Source organism: Melanerpes formicivorus, unplaced genomic scaffold (genome assembly GCF_026170545.1).
Source record: "Melanerpes formicivorus ecotype bairdi unplaced genomic scaffold, bMelFor1.0.p_v2 SCAF_28, whole genome shotgun sequence".
Lineage (NCBI taxonomy): Eukaryota > Metazoa > Chordata > Aves > Piciformes > Picidae > Melanerpes > Melanerpes formicivorus.
The window spans coordinates 4,437,501-4,456,489 of NW_027142380.1; the positions used below are offsets into that span (position 1 = coordinate 4,437,501).

Consider the following 18,989-nt stretch of genomic DNA (forward strand, 5'->3'; position numbering starts at 1 on the left):
GAAAATGTACAGAAAATAGAATTTATTATTAAGTTTCCACCTTGTAAAATAACATTTTGAAGGTGTGGGAATTAGACTGCAATAATGCAATTTCCATTTCATTTGAGACATTGCTTAATCTTGCTTAGTTCTACCATGCTGTGGAAAAGTCCTAGGGTAGATTTTGGTTTTGCCACAATGATTCAAACAACGATGACAGAAGTTATGAGTTTTTCATATCAAAGCGATGGAAAGATACTGTAATATGTAGGATGGCTTTGATTAAAATCTAATCTCCAGTTCATTAATTTTAATGCAGTGTTTCAGGTAAAATACAACCTCTGCGAGACAAACTGCAAAGCAGAAGAAAACAACAACCCCCAAACTAAAATCCTGCCCTGTGCTGCGGCTAAGCTAAAATTACTGATGCCACTGGTAACGGATGTTTACCAGTGATTCATTACAGGCACAGCAAACATGAAGGTGCTGCACTGACTTAATGTGAGCGTTGCTTTTACTTGCTTATTGTTCTCTTTTTACAAGTAACTTCTGCACAGTGGCTCGGCTGGTGCCAGCTCTGCCTCCTGCAGGCTTCCTGCCACTTGCACCGAGATGCCCATCCGGAGGCAGACTATCCCGATGGCAATAACTGAAAACCCTTACAAACATTTCTGGGGACAGGTATTTTTTTTTCCTGGTTTTCTTCTTTTTATCTTCCCTCCCCAAGCCAAATATATGTGCTCATTCCTCCTGCCATCATGCAAAGCCTCTCCCTTTTGATGGCATTTCCATTCCTTAGCTTCGGAGGGTTGGTGTGTGCATGGGCCATGACATTTGTGATTTCCAGGTGAAACCCATGTTGTGACTGACGTGTGTGATTTTTTGCTTATTAGGCTTTTCAGGCAGCAGCTGGGGACCACACTGCTTTTCCATAGCTGCAAGCACACGGCTTGCGGCTACCTGCCTATCGCACAAGGTACGAGTGAGGTTCAAACGTGTCCTGGGGGGTACTTAGAACTCAGGGGACACAGGGTGCTCGGAATGAATTGCTGTACATATAAAATATAGCGAAGCGGAAAGCAATGTGAAGGAATTAGGCCACAGCACAAACACCTAATATTGATTTTAGCTACAAACCGTAGTTTGATTATGGCCCATAAGGTAGAAGCAAGACTCCCCGAGCTTGTCATTTCTCATACATGCAGCGATATTAGGAGGTATCATCGCTGAGGAAGGAAGAGCCCAGCACCAAGAAAAGTAAGAGAAAGAGAAAGAGAAAAGTAGAAAATTTAGATTCCCTATAACAAAGATGAAAGAAAGAAAAATCTTCATATTTTATCTTAGAATAAAGAAAGTTTATTTTTCCAGTCAGATTGTCTAGGCTTCACCCAAATATAAGGCTGCAAAGACAGCAGTTGTTATTAGCGTGACATAAAGAGACATCTAAGAGGTGATTCAATAACCCAGACAACAAGAGCATCCATTCTAAAAGACAGCTGGAACAGCGACACAGAATGTCATAGAAAAAACAGTAACAATCAAACAACAACGAAAAATAAAGTCCACCAGAGACCACAACATTAAAAATAAGTACAAAACTCATTACAAAAATATACAGCCTCATAGAGAAGCACGTTCCAATCGAGTCAGAAAAATATTGGAACTTAACATTATTAGAGGAACCATTTGCAACTGCAGCGAACAGAACAAAGAGAGGAAGGAGTCCCAAATGTTACAAGGATATTCTTGACAGTAGTGCAACCCCTGTATATTAAATCCTTGCTTAGAGAATGAATTTTAGTGGTTTAGCGTTAGCCAAAAGAAAATTGGTGGTGGATTTCCACCCTCAGTGCAACAGACATATGCTTTGAGAAGTGAAGCACTTAATTTACAGGGTAGTTATGCAGTCTAGCGTATGATACAGTACTGTACATCCAAAGGAGTATAGGAAAAGACAAAAGTAGAAAGAACATTACAGAATTTCAGTGCCATCATTGAACCTTCTGGTGTGCTATTTATATTACAGGAGTGTAAACCCACAACTTCCCTTCCATCTTGTTAAACACTTTGATTGTTTGTGGTTATACTCTGAATTGGTCATTTTAAGTTAAAATAATGAGCAGAGTGAGCAGAAACTCTCAAATGTACAGAAAATGAAAGGAAAATCTAGCCCATAGATTGTGCAGAAGGGTTTTGTTTCTGGCTTTAGGACACGGAGTGAATGATAAACACAGAACTTACTGACACAGAAATAACCCAAACACGGGGAGAAAAGTATAAAGGACATCCCTTCAATCATCAGTTTCTATAGAAACCTCAAAGACCTTTGGTTGGGAGTAGCCCTCCATCGAGGGCACAATATTTGACAATTATCTCAAATAAATAAGACATTAATTATAGCATTAAATAGTGTGCTAGGAAAAGCCACCCAGCAATCCCACCTCCGGGGGAAGAAAAGGAAATCTGATGCCATTCTTAGTAAGAAACAAGGGATGTTTCCCCCAAGACAGACATGAGAGCACCTCTTCATAACCTCTACACCTTTTCAGACCTTACAAATTAACTAGTTGAAACCAGAAGACAGTTTAAGGGGGAAGAAAAGGGCTCAGGAGGCCAAATCAATATATTTTTGCAGTAAAGCTTTTTTTTTTTCTTTCCTCTTATTTCTTAAATAACTTTATAAATATTTACATAAATATTAAGGGAAGGCAAAAATCTCATAAGCCAGCTTGGCATTCATGTCTATGGATACAGACAGGAAGTAAAGAGAAAAACCTAACAGAAAAAAATCACTGCTTCGGAGTAATAACTCAAGATCCTGGTTCTTTTTGCATTGATTAGAAGTAGAGACCTATTTGAAACAACAATTCAGCTGCTGAGAAACAGGTTTGGCACAGTTCAGTGACATTCCTTTGTTTGGCTGGAAAAGACAGTAAGGTTTGTTTTTGTTTTGTTTTGTTTTGTTTTGCTTTCCTCTCTGATCACCAAAAATACTGCTATGATGATCTTGCCTTACACTGGGCCCCAAGTCCACGGAAGCAAGCAAAGGATGAAATGTGTAGAAAATTCAGCACAAGCGAGGCAATTAACCATATGTTGCAAAGGTTGGTAAGACACTGGTGAGAAAGGAAAATAAAAAACCAGAATTCCCGCTTCAGATCTTGAGACAGATCATTCATGGAGTGATGCCAGGGAAGAAAGGAATGCTTTCATAGTTTGACCCACCATATTCTGGGACCGAGCCATCTCCACGTTTCAGAAACAGGCGGACCCTGCGGCCACCGTTTTTAATCAGTTCGATGGCCCGAGCGTGCTTCATGTTCTTGGTAGTTTCTCCATTGATCTCTAAAATTTCATCACCAATCTGTCAATGCAATAAAAGAGTTTAAGATTAGAAATGAGGGTCACCATCAGCATGCCACGAGACAACGGCCAGAGCAAATGGGGAAAAGCATCTGTGCACCAGAGGAAGCTAAACACGCCCAAGGGCTTCCAGTGATCACAAAATCACCAAGGTTGGAAGAGACCTCAAAGATCATCAAGTCCAACCCATCAACACCAAAACCGGCGTGCAAGGGCGTGGGAGACATGAAGATCATAGAATCAATAAGGTTGGAAAAGACCTCAAAGATCATCAAGTCCAACCTGTCACCCAAGACCTCCTGACTACTAAAGATGACAGGAAAAGCTTCAGATAGCAAAATATTTCATTGCTATTCTGTAAAAACAGATGGGATTACCACACTGCTTAATAGCTGCGTTAGAACAGGTGCTGGTTTATTTTATTTTGATTGTTTGCAAAGTCTCTCCTCAAAGTGGGCAGTGGTTTTACATTCTGCTCTAACTGTGATGTTCAAACAGGCTTTTCAGGTCTGTTTCACATTTGGGTATTAGGTACGTATTATGAACCAGCAAAGCTGGTTTTGTAAATTCATCAGGATAGGAAAACAAGGCTTGGAAGAGCTTGTAAAAGCCTTTACTTCCACAGGGCACCATTCAGCCAAAAAACTGGACCTATAAATCTACTCCTAGCAAACTGATTTTGAAAATGCCCTCTGCATGGCGTACTGGAGAAGAGAAAGAGATGTGGTAAAATTATAATGCATTCTCTAGGAGAGGAGCAAGAAGCACAGCAAACTTGGCAATTTAATTTGTCTGTAGGCAGTTTATAACATATGTCCTTGTTACAATGTTTATAATTTAGCTGATGTGTGAAGTTAACAGTTAATCCTAATAAAAGATTCTGTAACCCATGGGTCAATAAACTGCTCTCATTCTGCTCTGCCCACTAGCAGAGGATGAGGTGGCAACCTGATTCTCTACTCATGACTGAAACTTTGAGAGAGCTGACAAAAGATTGTGGCTATTACGTTTTCATTGCAACATGGTCTATTCTATTCTATTCTATTCTATTCTATTCTATTCTATTCTATTCTATTCTATTCTATTCTATTCTATTCTATTCTATTCTATTCTATTCTGTTCTATTCCTGTTCCATTCCATTCAGCTTTGTTAGGCTTTAGAAGTCAGAATTTGGAATAAGGTAGTGAAATATCCCAGTGCACAGGCACTGCTATGGACTGTACACAAAGCGTGGCAGAAGCTGCTGAAAGAAGTAAATAGGAACCACTGTTCTTTTCAGTTAACATTTAATTTTCTTTTTAGCCGGTGTGCCTGTGAGGGAGAGACAGGAAGTCAGTTTATTGCTAAGAAACATGCTTTTAAAATCCCTTTGTGCATACCCTCATCTTCCCACATCTCTCAGCTGGACCATCCTCAGCTAGCCGCAGCACGTACAGATCCATATTATACTCCCGGCCACCTCGCAGGCTAAAGCCAAACCCTTTGGCTCCTCTTTCCAGCTCAACAGTGTAAAAATCTTGGTCCTGCTGGAGGGAAGACAACATATGCACAATTGAACAGAAAGTTAAATGCTGCTATACTCTCATTTTGAAATTATTCATCCAAGGAATGATAGCATTTTCATTACTCATCATTGAAAAAAACCCAAAAGAAAATCAGCTGATTTTTTGCACACAGACCAGGATTTTCTGCTTCCTCAGATGTCACTGTGCAATTTGGAGTTCCAGCAGTGGTCTTGCAAAGGACTGTCTGAATGAATAGGCTTGGCTGTGACCCATGCATCTTAGGCACTGTTACACACCATCTCCTGTGCCCAGGGCAGAAAGGCATATTTCTGGAGGGTAGTTAGAGTTCCACCAACTGCAAAGGAAGGTTAGGGCAACCTCACCTCCAGCACCGGTCTTCAGTTAAATGTTTAATGGTATCAGGGATCAGTCTATGCCATGGTGCTTGAATTTCCCTTTTGTTACCACCTCACTTACTCCTTTGCAAGAAACTCAGAAGCATGTGCATTGCTCTTCACAAATGCTGTTATAGCATGGGGATATTCTGAAGTCCCTAATGGAAGAGGGTTACCGCTGGGATGGCCAGTGGCAAGGAAAGTTAACAGTGAGGTCGATAATCTCTCTAATAAGATGCCTTCTGTGACAGCTATTGTCCCTCATTAAGTTCTTCTCCTGTTAGTCCTCTGAATTTACCATTTGCACACAACAGTGCTTTCTGGAGAGGTCCCTCAAAATACAGAGTTTGATAAACAGATATGAATTATTACTGTTGTAAAATTGTCAGCTTTTGTTGTTTTGTTTTTTTTCCTCCTTAAAAGTCTTGATGAGAACATGTTGCAAGTATCCCTCAGCTAAAGCAACAGCAACGCATATTATGAAATTAATCAGCAAATTCCTCTTCAGCAAACAGGTTGAGGGAGAACAGCTTCCCAGTAGGAATTTTCAAGGGATATATCTGAACGCTGCCCTCAAGCAAATTGGGAGAAACAGCCTGTGGTAAACAAAACAATTTCAAAGGCATTCCTTACCTGTGCTGCTTGGGGTGGTTTGAAATCAAACTGGGATTCTTGCTTTGGTTTGGTGTTGTTCCTGCTGTAATGAATGAGACAAAGAGGGAGAAAGGAAAAATACAGCTCATGGGATGTGAAGACGATCAAGATGTAACTGAAGAGAGAGCATGTCAATGTGCTCTCTCAAGGAAAACAGTCTGACCTGGGCTCCTGTGGTATTTGCTGAGGAGTATGTGTGGTTGTAATTGTAGCAATTTTTTCTGCATTGGTCAATAAAGTAGCATTGGAGGACTCTGCAAAATAAATGTGGTTTTCATTATAAGGGAAGGCCATTGGCTGATCACTGAAAGAAAAAAAAAGGTTTTGCAAAGGCATTTCCTTGGAAAGCATCACTAGGTTGTTTTGAAAGAACCTGAGATTGGCTCAAATTTCTGAAATCCCCAAATTAACAGATAAAGTGAAAGCTAAGTCACAGCACTTATGTATATGAAACTATATGCTCATTGGAAAATGAAAATCAAATCAAATCCCAATCCCAATAAATGAATTGGGAAATCTGCATTAGAAACACCTCTGGCTATTTAGAGACACTCAGAACAAAGACTGACTTGTAGAGCAAAGATCGAGGAATGTTATATCTATTGTCTAATGACATGAATTCCAATCATTCAAGTCGCCATATATGGTAGGCTGGCTGGATTAATTTTACAGTGGCAATAACTGTTCCATGGATTATAAGATTATCAGTGCTTCCTCGATCAGAACCTGCAATCTTCAGAAGGACTGAGAGGTGGCTTTTATCTAATACCTCACAAGGTGATATTGAATGTGGCTAAAACCCAAACTCACTGAAATCCACCTTTGAAATACAGGACAGTGGTGTCTGAGCACTCCAAGCTGCACACAGAGACATAGAATCACCTGTACCAAATGCATCAGCAGCTCTGGGTACCATTTACAAAAGGGCTCACCAAGAAAATACAGAGAGCAGGATTAATTGCAAAACTATACTTATGCCACAGCAAAGGGCATTCAGACCAACACCAGCCTGTGCAAATACCATATTTCTGTACACACAGCAGGAGATGCTTCGAGGAGAGGTCCTTTCTGCTTCATAAAACCAGAAAGGCAGTTGCTGCAGGCACAACTGAAAAGTGGCTACATAGGTGCCCCTCACAGTATGGCATGGCAAAATGGTCCCCCTTCTCATTTTGGAGCTTTAGCATAAGACTTCATTAAGACCAAAGTTAACCCAGAGCTCACCTAAAATTATGTCAAAATGTAAGGTTGTGTCAGTGCCCTTAGCCAAATATTAGCAACATAACTGTGGAGGAAAGACCTGGAACTCTTGCATATTGAACTCAACACATTTTCCAGAGATGAACATTGTATCAGTCCTGAGCTGAAATTAGTACTGAATTATGTCAGATTTTGAATGGTTCAGGAAGTCAGCAGTTCCTGAAAACACCCTTCCCTTCATACAGGAGCCTGAATTCAGAGGAAGAGGGGGTGGTACATGCTTAACCACTCAAAATGTTGAACAGTCATATTGGGTGCATATGGAGAATGATAGGCACAGTCAATAGAAACACCCACTCCTTAGGCATGGCACTCCCAGCTAAAACTACTGGGAGACTCCTGCTTTGTGCCAATAGCCATTCTATCAGGGAGAGGACCACAGAAAGCAAGTACCTACAAAATCCTAACCACAATCCACTTTTCAAGGCCAAAATCTTGCTTCCTGACTGAATTTCTCTATTTCCAGTCTCACTTTAAAAAAAAGACACCATCAGACAACAGCAACAAAAACTGGGTGAAAACATCTGGCTCTCCAACATAAAATCACAAGGTCTTCTACCCTGCCCTTGTTTGTCTCTTTAGCTCCAGGCATCTGGTAATTAATTTTATTGACTATAGAGAAATCTGCCATTATTAAACAGAGTCCAGCCGTAATACAAAAAGACAGAAATAGAAGGGATTTTGCCTGAATTAGAGAGGTGATGGTCATGGGCTTACTTGGTTCTGAGAAGGTCATGAATGGATTCATTTTAATTGTGGAGAAATCTAAAAGAGGTGAAGGTTTTTCCTTTGTGTAGCCAGTGCATATCAAGGGAACCACAGGAGAAGGAAAGAGAAGAACCATTGAAACAGATGGGTGCAATGAGAGCGCAGCTCCTTTGCCCGCAGCACTGTGCCTAAGTTAATTTCCCAAACCCACAGCATATGGAGCTGTAACATCTTCCAGACCAAAGCTGGCTTGTGTTCAATGGCTCAGAGAGCAAGCAAGGCTCCTGGGTCTGCCTGGATCTCTCAGGGTGCACCCTTGTGAGGATATACCACAGACAGCTGACTTGTATGAGAAGAAGACATCTCTATGTGTGGTTACACTGTTGGTTTTAAGAAATATTTGAGTGCATTTTTTAAAGGTGCCTTGGTACTAACATTGGTGTCCAACATAAGAAGGTCCAAAACATGGTTGAGTGTTCTGTATTCAGAACAGAAGTCTCTGAAATCCTCCACAAATATTGGGAGATCAGATGAAGATGGACTTCAAAGAGAATGCAAGATTCCTACTCTTTAGTAGGTCATACTAAGAATACCAAGTAGAGCAACAACACATCTTTGGTACAGATGTATCTTCACACCACTGTACTGCATCTATCTTTAGCCCACTCTATCCCATGAGTCAGGAGCTGTGCATAATTTTGCTAGCTTTTTAGACACTGGTTTAAGATTCATGCCAACCACCACGCAAAACTGGAAAAGAACACAAATACAGAAAAAAAATGATATCTAGTAGAACTACAATTGCACGTTCTAAATCCTACATATTTCATTGATTCCTTGCCCTATTCTACCCTGGAATGCTCAGACATAATTACATACCTAATCTAAGCTTGTTGTTTTCTATCCCTTTCTGACTTTGTATCAGCTGGTAGCATGTGAAACCATCATAAATTCATTGCAGAGACACTCCAGCAGTGGTCTATGTCAATAACTTGGTGCAAGACAAGAGCAAAAACCTTTGGTGTATTTAATAGTGTTAGAAGAGATTAGCAGCGTGAGTTTATTGTGAGTCTTGTGATGAGCTTTAGTATCAAGTTTCTCTGACAAGTATGGTTTCTGATGTATTCTTCCCCACTCCTCTAAGTACACTGTTAGACCATTTATATTTACAAAAAAAGTACCCAAAAGTCAACAAAAAGAAAAGAGCAAATCAGCAAAAGCAACCCAACACAATAAACAGCACACATCACCGAGATCAACTGTCATAGGGTTTAAAGCAAACCTTTCAGTGATTTTGGGAGTGTCTGTTCTTAAGGGCTTTTGGAAATTAAATGCAGGTACCACTGTGCAAAGCTGACAATCTGACTTGGAATTTCAAAGGGAGAGCAAGAAAGATTCAAAGCCTGCACTGCTATAAGAAAGAAGTTGACTTGTTCCCCTGACTAACAGCTTTTCACCTTCTGTAGGAACAAATTATTTCGGTTACAAATTTTTCTTCTAACCTAAGCAACTGAATGTGGTGTTTTGTACATCTATTTGCACAAACAAGACTGGCTGAGCACTCATGTCAGGAGGCTACATTCTTCTTCAAAAATTCTTAAACCATTCAAAACTTACTTATCTCTTAGGTATTTTTATCTTTTTAAAAAACATTCATTCAGAGATTAGCTTCCCTTGATTTTTATCAGACACCAAAACACAGGTAATAAACAATTCTTCTCCCAGACTACCTTCCAAAACTGGCACACCCAGGCCAACTCAGATGTTTCCCTGATTCATAGCCCTTTGATTATTCATGAACACTCAATTTGCTGGAAGCAGCAAAGGATAATATACCATTTGACCTGGTAGCTACTAAACAGTAGGAAAATAAAGCCTTTATATAAAACAGATCATCCTAAACAGAAATAATTTATAACCAGATCATTTCTCATCCTGGCCTATTTTTATCCTGTAACTAAACACAGCATGACCATGCTCTGTAGGTTAACTAAACCCATGCTTCATATTGCAAAGCACAAGAGCTAGCAACTGCTGAATGCTTTTCACTGGAAATCACATCATGTTCCTTCTTCAGTCTACTTTACAGGTACCAGGTTCAAATTGGCCACACTTCTCAACCTTTCTTTCAAACAATCACACTTTCTCTACATGGAGCTGAATGTAAATAACGCCCTGTCCAACTCTAAGAAGTGCTCATTAGCACAGTATCACAGCCATCACATCTTGCACCTGTGGATTCAGCTTCCAAAGAGAGCAATGCAAAACGATTCTGCCTAATGACTTCTCAATATGAACCCATCCATGGCAGAGCAGGACAATGAACAACCAACCCCCAAATGCTTAGTATTTAGAACCACAGCAATTTTAGTTCTGCTACGGATAGTTTACAGACATTTCTGCTCTGTTTCTATTTGGCACCACAGCTAGGGATCAGTTTAATCAAACATCTTTATTTTTATTAGATAGTTCAGTGACCTGAAACAAATACCAAGTGTCAGCATATTATTAGAGATCCCACATGTTCCTTCTGATCTGAAACAGCGAGATCCTGTTTAAGGTAACACTCAGACTACAAGCACAGAGCAGCTCTACAGCCATCACCATTTAGCAGTCATTTCAAAATGTACTAAGCTTGCTCCCAAAGCAACTTACCCAGAATAAAAACAAATCTTCTTTGCATACTGCTTAAAACATGACAAAGTGTTTATCCCTTTCTGTGATCTCTTTACTCTGTAGCCTGCTTGCTACAAAGCTTCAGGAATCCCACATATTAACAAATGATTCCCAAATATTCTAAAGCTGAACTGCTAACCTAAGAAACAAATCCAAGTGTACTGACATATGCATGATCTAGTGTGGGGTGTCCTTGCCCATGGCAGGGGGGTTGGAACTAGATGATCCTTGTGGTCCCTTCCAACCCTGACTGATACTATGAAATCTACAGATCCTTTTAAGGTAGTATGTGGCAACAAGAGATCATTTTAATCTGGTATATGGGAACATAAGAGAATGGAATACTATTTTATTAACATAGAATCAGCATCTCCCTATTTATAAACAGAGCTCCCAAGTCTGCACATGCAAAAGACACACACACAAAAACAACCCTATGGAAGATTCACAACCTCCCTCACTGCTAATTCTCAAAGTGGGAGCGGAAACTGAGTTCTCCACAACTGCAGCCCTGCCTGATGCAAAAAGCTCAGGACGAAAACCAAGAGGAGGGTCAGAGAAAACAGCAGGAAACATATATACTTTACCATCTCCTGGAATGATGCGCAGGGTGACGGTGTTTCCCGCTTCCTTAATGAGGTTGACGATGTCGGAATGCGACTTGTTGGTGATGGAGCACCCATTGACGGCCAAGATCCGATCGCCTACTTTCAGCTTGCCACAGCGGTCAGCGGGACTCCCTTCAATTATCCGACCTATTTTGTGAGGCATGGCCACACATGCATTTCCCGCTTTTGTATTGGTTTGGGGGGTTGTGGTTTTGGTGGTTTTTTTTTGTTTGGTTTTTTGGTTTTGGTTTGTTTTTTTTTAAAAAAAAATTGTTTACATAGGTGGGAATATGGTGAAGGGGAAAAGGAGAAAAAGGGTTGAAAAGGGAAAGAGAAGGTTAAGGGTTAATTAATTAATGCATCAAGCAAAAGTTATTATAGGATAGCTTTGCTGCCAGTGTTCAAAACATTGGCAATCGACTAGTATGAGTGCACAATACTTTACTTCTTTTACAAAGAGGTGTTTTGTCAATCACTTCAACTCCCCCCACCTTGATTTCTGTAAATAAATGGTGGATTTTTACAGACTACAACTGCACTTAGCAGCCCCATCAGAACCCAAATCCCAATTTCATTCTTGAACAAAAAAATTTGAAACTGTTTGCAGAACAATCAACCTTCCTCCTCCGAGGTGATATCAATGTCAGCCTCTCTAAGTCCTTCTCCAAGTCAACTGCTGTTCAAGCTTCTGCCAATGTTTTGTTCTTTCTCGATTTAGAAAGATAATTTTTTTCCTAGGCCTAGGAGGGAGTGCAGCTCCCTTTCTACCATGAGGATCCACTCTATCAGCACTGCATGGGGAAGCAACAGGAAACGGTTTTCTTCCATCGTGAATAAAGGTACTACCAGGGAAGGTACAGGACCACTACAGATGGGCCAAAACTGAGAAAGGTAACCTGTTTGGTGCAGGCATCTACCACAGCCTCTGTTAAATCTTCCCCTTTTATGATCTTAGACGGCATCGGGAAGGGAGCAGGAGAGGGGTAAGGACCTTCTTGTTGAAATACCTCTAAAACTACACACACAAACCGATTTGAGATGTCTGACACACAGCAAGAGCACTTTAAGATGAATGAGTTTTGGAGACAAAATTCTCCTCCTGTTCCATGCAATTGTTTGCCCAGAAACATAGGGTTGTCCATAAAATGCAAAATTGGGAGACAGCGGACACACAACTCCACTTCAATAAACCCACCAGGCTTTTTTTTTGGCTTATTTATACGGGCAGGAGGCCATTGGGCATGCAGCACATGATTAATACCATGAGGTATACATCCACAGTGGTCAGCTCATACTTTCCATCCACAATACATGCACCCTCAAGATGCACTTTCCCATCTGTGCTGTAGTTTTCACTTGTTTAGTAGTTTTAGAGATATGCATTGCTGCACACACAACAACACTAGAAAGACCATAAAGAAGAAAAGGCTGAGAAAAGGAATGTGAGGTGACAGAACAAGGTTGGAAAGATGCAATGAAAACTGGCAAAAAGTGTTAGTATTAGTTGCAAATGATAGGGTTTGGGATTTCTTTATTCTTTTACTGTGATGTTAGAAAATTTCTCTTTCTGGTAATGCAAAGCCCCATCTAGTTTAAAGGCTGTTTTGAGCGTGTGAGTTCCAACTCTATTCAATCCTCTGAACACAGACAACAGAGCCCACACCAAAGTGACCAAGGTGTGTTTTAGAACCAGTTTGGCCCATCTCTAAACACTACCTACAAAAGAAACAAACTACAAAAAGCAGGTCCAAAGGAAGTGCCACACAGCAGAGGGAAAATATCTCATGCAGAGTATTAGGAAAAAGCTGAATACGCTTGAAAAAATGAAAGGAAGAACAGTCACAGATCAACAGATCTCCATGAGGAGCCCCTGCACAGAAAACTTCCAGTTAGCACGTATCTTGGGCTAAAGCAAACACAACTCCTGACAAGCTCAGGCCAAGGTTTCTCTGCAGAAAAGAGTTAGAGCATAGTCTTCATACAGTAAAAGTTATTTACACACAAGTTTGCAAATACTGTCAGAAGATAAAAGCACTCTCTCTCCAGTTTAGATTGAGTTCAGCTTAATCTAATATCACGTCACATGGTTGTGTTCTGGCACTGAAATATCGGTTCTGGAAGAGCAGTTTCCAGCAGCAAAGACAGTGTGGGTGCCTAACACCTGAGGAACCATCAGAACTCAATGCACCAGGCCTGCAGTAGGTATTTGCCCCTTAAAATCTCTATTGCCATGACTGCCCAGAACAGTGTTAGTAATGGCCCATCAATAACCGGCAAAGGAGGTGACATTCCCTTGATGTATTAGTAAGGGTATCGCTGATGGGCATTGGCAGGGAATTTCAGGAAAAAAGCCTAGAAAAAAGGGGGAAAGACCACTTCTTGCCACCTGTGTATCCTAGGAGCACTCAAACTTTCCAGGCAGACTGCAATGTATTTTGTTTGTAAACCACAGCCCTTCCTTGAGAGACAGTGTGAAGATGTGTTCCGTTTTCCCTTTCCCCCTCCATCCCTATGACATGCTGCAGACTAACAGGGAGGGACCACCTTCTTTTTTTTTTTTCCAATCAAATCCCACATGGATGCTGCCTCTGGTCCTTTTAGAGGAGTGGGAAAGGGAAACAAATAGACTGGTTTCCCCTTTGCAATGACATTTGTGCTCTAGAGCAGGCTGTTCTGTGCATACTTGCAAAACCAGCTTATGTACACCTCTTCCTCAGTGACACATGGAAATGGGTGTCTGCCTAGCAGAAAGGACTATGTTCAGAAAGAAGCCAATTCTGCTAGGGCAGGATATTAGGTGTGACATCTCATGAACTTCATTTCCCCCTAGTCTAAAAAAATGGATTTAGGAAGAGGCAGAATGCATCAAAAAACCAATCTGTTCTTTTCAGCAGTACTGTCCATTCTGTGTCTCACCAGCAACCACTATTAATTAAAACTTTCCAGCTATCAGCATGCTCACTCCATAATGAGGATCAGAACAACCCTGATTGCCAAAGAGAAGTTAATCAGTTTAAGCATTCCTGCTTTTTAAATCAGCTGGCTCAATTCCACTATCAGGAGACATATTTCATTCCACCTGCTCCATTTCTGCATTAGCAAACAGCATCACTGGGGGGATCCCCCAGATGCTCTTCTGAGAGCAAACCCCAGGAAGGCGTCCAGCTAGCAGCAAGAGCTGGAGCTCAGGGAGTATTGGGAAAAACCACTGGTGGCATTTTCACTCTTCAGACTGGGATTTCTCATTTTGTTTTTCTTGACTCAGTGCTGAGCAAAACCCAGGAGGCAAACACCTACCAAGTCTTAGCCTCCAATCAGGCTATTAATTACATAAATTAGGGCATGCTCATGACTTTCAATTAAACAGATCCCCACTCATCTCCCCATACTGCAGTGCTCAAATCCTCATTTCATTTGAGGCGTGCTGAAAATACCCCAGGACTTACCGAATGTCGTCCCTGCCTCCGGCCTGCTCACGGACGAGACGATGACGAAGCCGAAGCCCTCGTTTTCGCCACGGCGGATTTCCACATCGTAGGGCTGGACCACGGTGCTGACCACCCCGCTGCCCCCACCACCACCACTGCCAATGCCGCTGGTGCTGCCGCTGCCTGAGCTGACGGTGTTGAGGGAGTTCTGGCTGCCCTGTGGTGTTCGCTTCTCCTCTGTCAGTGAGGCTGGCTGGTTGCTGCTGTGGTGGGAAGAGGCTGGGGATGGTACTTCATTCTCTGCCTTTGGAACTGAGGAGGGAAAACAATCACTGTCTGAGGAGGCTGCATTTTTTAGTGCTTGAAAAGTGCTGCTCACTGACAAAAAGGTTAAAAAAAAAAAAAGGTGGCAAATAGAATCATAGAATCAACCAGATCGGAAAAGACCTCAGAGATCATCAAGTCCAACCTATTACCTAATACCTAACACCTCCTGACAACTAAACCATGGCTTCAAGTGCCACGTCCAATCCTTTTTTGAACACCTCAAAGGACGGTGACTCCACCATCTCCCTGGGCAGCACATTCCAATGGCTAACAACTCTCTCTGTGAAGAACTTTCTCCTCATCTCTAGCCTAAACTTCCCCTGGCACAGCTTGAGACTGTGTCCTCTTGTTCTGTTGCTGGTTGGCTGGGAAAGAGACCAACCCCCACCTGTCTGCTTTAATCTATAGATCACAAACATGATGACCAAGGGTACTACCTCCTTTCGACTGCTGCCACCACCACTACCAGCTCTGGTGACAGAACTGACCATGCATGCTTGTCCTGTTCCATGTATGGTCATGCCACTGAAGCCTTTTGCTGCCAGCCTACAGCAGTCCAGTTACACCACTGCAGTGCTGTGTGCTTGGATGCTCTGTGGCATTACCTTAGTTCAGAGGTGCCTCCTTTAGATATCACATCCCCACTTCAGTTCTATATGTGCAGCTGTGTATATGTGCACAAGCTGTGAGGAGAAACAATCAGCAAACACCCATCCCTCAACACCTATATATTTTTTAACTATCAGTTGGGTAGCACCCATTGCTTTTGATTAATGTGATATTAAGTAACAATAACCACCCATTCTAAAGCAAAGCAGCTTGTGAACCAAGCTTTTATGGATGGAAGAACCAGCAACTATCATCTGTACCGCCTGGCACAGTCGGGGCAAAACCATTAAATGTTATTAACATTAATATTAAACAACTGCTTCACAGCAACTGGAGTTGGAAGTGACATTAGTTTAAAATCTAATCAGATGCTAAGGCTTGAAGAAATCTCACAAAAATCGCTTAGTCCACACTCTGCTTGAGTCAGGGCCAACTATACTTACTGTCAGTCCTGACAGATGTTTGCCTAATCAGCTGTTAAATATCTCCCCAGGCAATCTATTGGTTGCAATATCTAACTTAAATCTTCCCTGCTGCAACATAAGGCTATTATTTCTAGTTCTATCTAGCAGGCATATGGAGAACATATTATTCCCTTCCTCTTTGCAGTAGCCTCTTATAGTCTTGGGGAGTTTTAACACCTCCTCCCTCTTCTCTGCTTTAGGCTAAACAATCCCAATTTGTTCAATATTTCCTTACAGACCATGTTTTCTAGAGCTCTCCTTATTCTTGCTGGTCCTCTGGACTCCCTCCAGTTGGGCTCCCTCCAACTCAAACATGTCTTTCTTGAAGTGCTGGACCATATTGCAGCTAAGCCATCATCTGCTGGGAAATCAGGAGAGTTCCCTTGCTGCCTACATCCCAACGCAGTGTTTTCCTTCACCTGAGCCAACCTCAGGTTAAAGCTTGTGGCCCACAATAGCTTTCACTTCTTGTTACTCAGCCAGTTCTCCACAGTCCATTTGCACAGCTCAGAGCAACATATTGTACTTGTCTCTACTGAATGGCTGCCTCCACTAATCAGGTCACTTGTCCAATTTGGTGAATCAGAATTAAGATGAAGATCTTAAAAGCAACAACAAGAAAATGGATGCCAAAATAAGATCTAAACCTTTAAATTCACGAGCCAAAGAAAAATAACTTTAAAATATTCTCAGATAGATAGCACTTATGCACTCAAAGTATGTACTAAATATATAGTATTCTACATATTAAGAAGACAGGTGTATAAACTTTGCCCTGTATGAATCACAAGGCATTTAAATGAACAATCTTTTACTACTGGCATACAGATGACAGGAGGAATAAGGGACCAAAACTCAGGTCCCCTACGAAGTTATGCTGGAATTTAAAAGCCTGCAAGTGTAAGGTGAAAGAAGGGATTCTGAATAATTTATCCTAGAGTAAGTGTCCACATCTGAAATGATTCAGAAATAGCTCGGTCTGGAGTACCGTTCCCCTGAGTGAAATATCAAGAGATCTCTCATGCATCTAAATCTTTTATTGCAATTTCCAGCCTGGAGGCTCTAAAACTGAATAGAAAATCTACGCATAAAACAATACCAAAATTCAGCTGCCCTTCCTCTTCCTCCCAAAGCTCACCTGCTTAAGTTTCTCTCACGTTGGCAGCCCTTTGTCAGAAATGAGACAGAGGCTATTAGAGGAGAGACATAACCTGGTATTTAAACTACAATTGGAAGAAAGAAAGGAATGACAATTGAATATTTTTGTAGTGTTGTGTGGAAGGAGCTGAGCCTTGGATAAGAATCCAGAGCTAAATAGAAGTACTGTTCTGGTGTGGGCCTAATTTTCCACTTGAATGTTATTTTAACGCTGTCTAAAAAGAAAGTACATCACTGTCTATTTTTCTGCTGATGTTTAAACTTAATAAGCTATAGATAAACCTTTCTTTTGAATAACTGGCCTAAACCAACTCCCACACTTGAACGCCCTAAAGGGATTAAAAGAAGAGGCAGCACCCCAATATTACTCTCCAATATTAACCTCAAGGTCACATGTAATTTAGAAAGCTCATGGTGATGTCTTCATTTTCTTTGCTATTTGGATGTTTTTCTGTCATTGATCTGGGTACCACCATGCAATATCACTTCTCTCTGCATCTTTTGTCTTTCTGCCAGCTTCTCTTTTCTCCATTTAGGCCACACACTTGTGCAGCATGTGTACAACACCTAGTGTAACTCAGCACAAAACCCCATCTCTATTACAACAAACACACACCCCCTGCACTACCAGAACAAATGACACTCATAGTTTTGACCCTGTGGTTAGTCAACTATATGTTTCATCCTCAGTTGAAGCTTCTCCTGAGCCTGGGGCATTGGCCACCACATACATATAGCCCTTCACTCTCTCTCTCCTCTTGCCTCCCCTTCCCTGTCTTTTCCCTCACACTCAGTTTAAATGGACTATCAGGTAGCACAGTTTTTTTTGTTTTTTAAGTAAATACAAAATACAGACAGCCAGGCACAGTGCCTGTGCTGTGTGAGTCAAACTGAAAATAACACACTGCAACTGAACAGTTCCCCATTTTAGCAGAACCCTTCACGAAGACTGGAGAAGCCGACTGAGAGAACCTTGACTGGAAACAAATAATGTCAAACATATTTGATCAACAACAAAAGACTAAACAGGAAAAAGAACAACACCACCACCCATGTCCCCTGAGCTTCTGCAGTGTTAAAAAGAAAGGTTTTTGGTTTTTTTTCTTCTCTTTAAACTCTTTGCTGAACAGATGGAGTCTGGAAAGAAAATCTACCCCTGCAGAGTGACACAGCAGCCTACCTGTGTAAACCACTTTGCGCCTGACAGTCAAATTGACATGACCTTGTTTGGCTGCCTGTTGCATAAGCTGGACGACAAGCTGGTGTGATTTCCCAACAACAGGGGTCCCATCCACGCAAATCAGCTCATCACCCGATCTCAGGCGGCCGTCGGCATCAGCAGCACCCAGCGGTACAATGTGACCGATGTAAATCTGAGGAAGCAGCACAAAGCGGAATGGAGAAAGATAGACAGGAAAGACAGGAAGGAAGGAAAGACAGGAAGGAAGGAAAGGGAGGAAGGGAGGGAGGGAGGAAGGGAGGGGAAAGATAGAAAGGAAAGGTGCAAAGAGAGTGATAAATGAGAACTAGTTCAACAGCCAGCTGCAAGTAAGGGGTAGGTAGGCCAAATTTAGTAGGGGCAAGAAATGGTTGACAAATGTCTGCTGCCCATAAAAGTTGCTCCTGTGAAAGCAGCTCCACATGAAATTGTAATACATTTGCATTTCGTTTCTCTAGGCAGTCCATCCATTCTAATGACAGATAGCCTTGTGAAACATTTTCAACCAGTGGCCAGAGAGGAGGATGGCTAAAAGCATTGAGGGTCTTCTCAGGGACACCAAGATTGAGGTATCCTTGCAGTTGCCTCTAGGGTTTACAAACTCCCTACTCCCTATGTGCTTTCATGTGGGCTAT

General features: G+C 41.6%; 1 protein-coding gene across 25 annotated transcripts in view; it reads right to left on the reverse strand.

Annotated features, from left to right (window-relative positions):
- Positions 1 to 18,989, reverse strand: part of MAGI1 (membrane associated guanylate kinase, WW and PDZ domain containing 1) — a 372,565-nt gene that overhangs the window by 2,339 nt on the left and 351,237 nt on the right. For 8 of the 25 annotated variants that reach the window (XM_068154285.1, XM_068154300.1, XM_068154297.1 and 5 more), the window contains 7 exons: positions 18,316 to 18,508; positions 14,596 to 14,889; positions 11,129 to 11,332; positions 6,061 to 6,151; positions 5,877 to 5,940; positions 4,723 to 4,869; positions 3,205 to 3,343 (listed from right to left, as the gene is read on the reverse strand). In XM_068154285.1, coding sequence (XP_068010386.1) covers positions 3,205 to 3,343; positions 4,723 to 4,869; positions 5,877 to 5,940; positions 6,061 to 6,151; positions 11,129 to 11,332; positions 14,596 to 14,889; positions 18,316 to 18,508 — 1,132 coding nt within the window. Of the gene's footprint in view, positions 1 to 1,116; positions 1,206 to 3,204; positions 3,344 to 4,722; positions 4,870 to 5,876; positions 5,941 to 6,060; positions 6,152 to 11,128; positions 11,333 to 14,595; positions 14,890 to 18,315; positions 18,509 to 18,989 lie in introns of all 25 variants that reach the window. The other 17 variants (XM_068154308.1, XM_068154306.1, XM_068154295.1 and 14 more) reach the window with 9 other exon arrangements.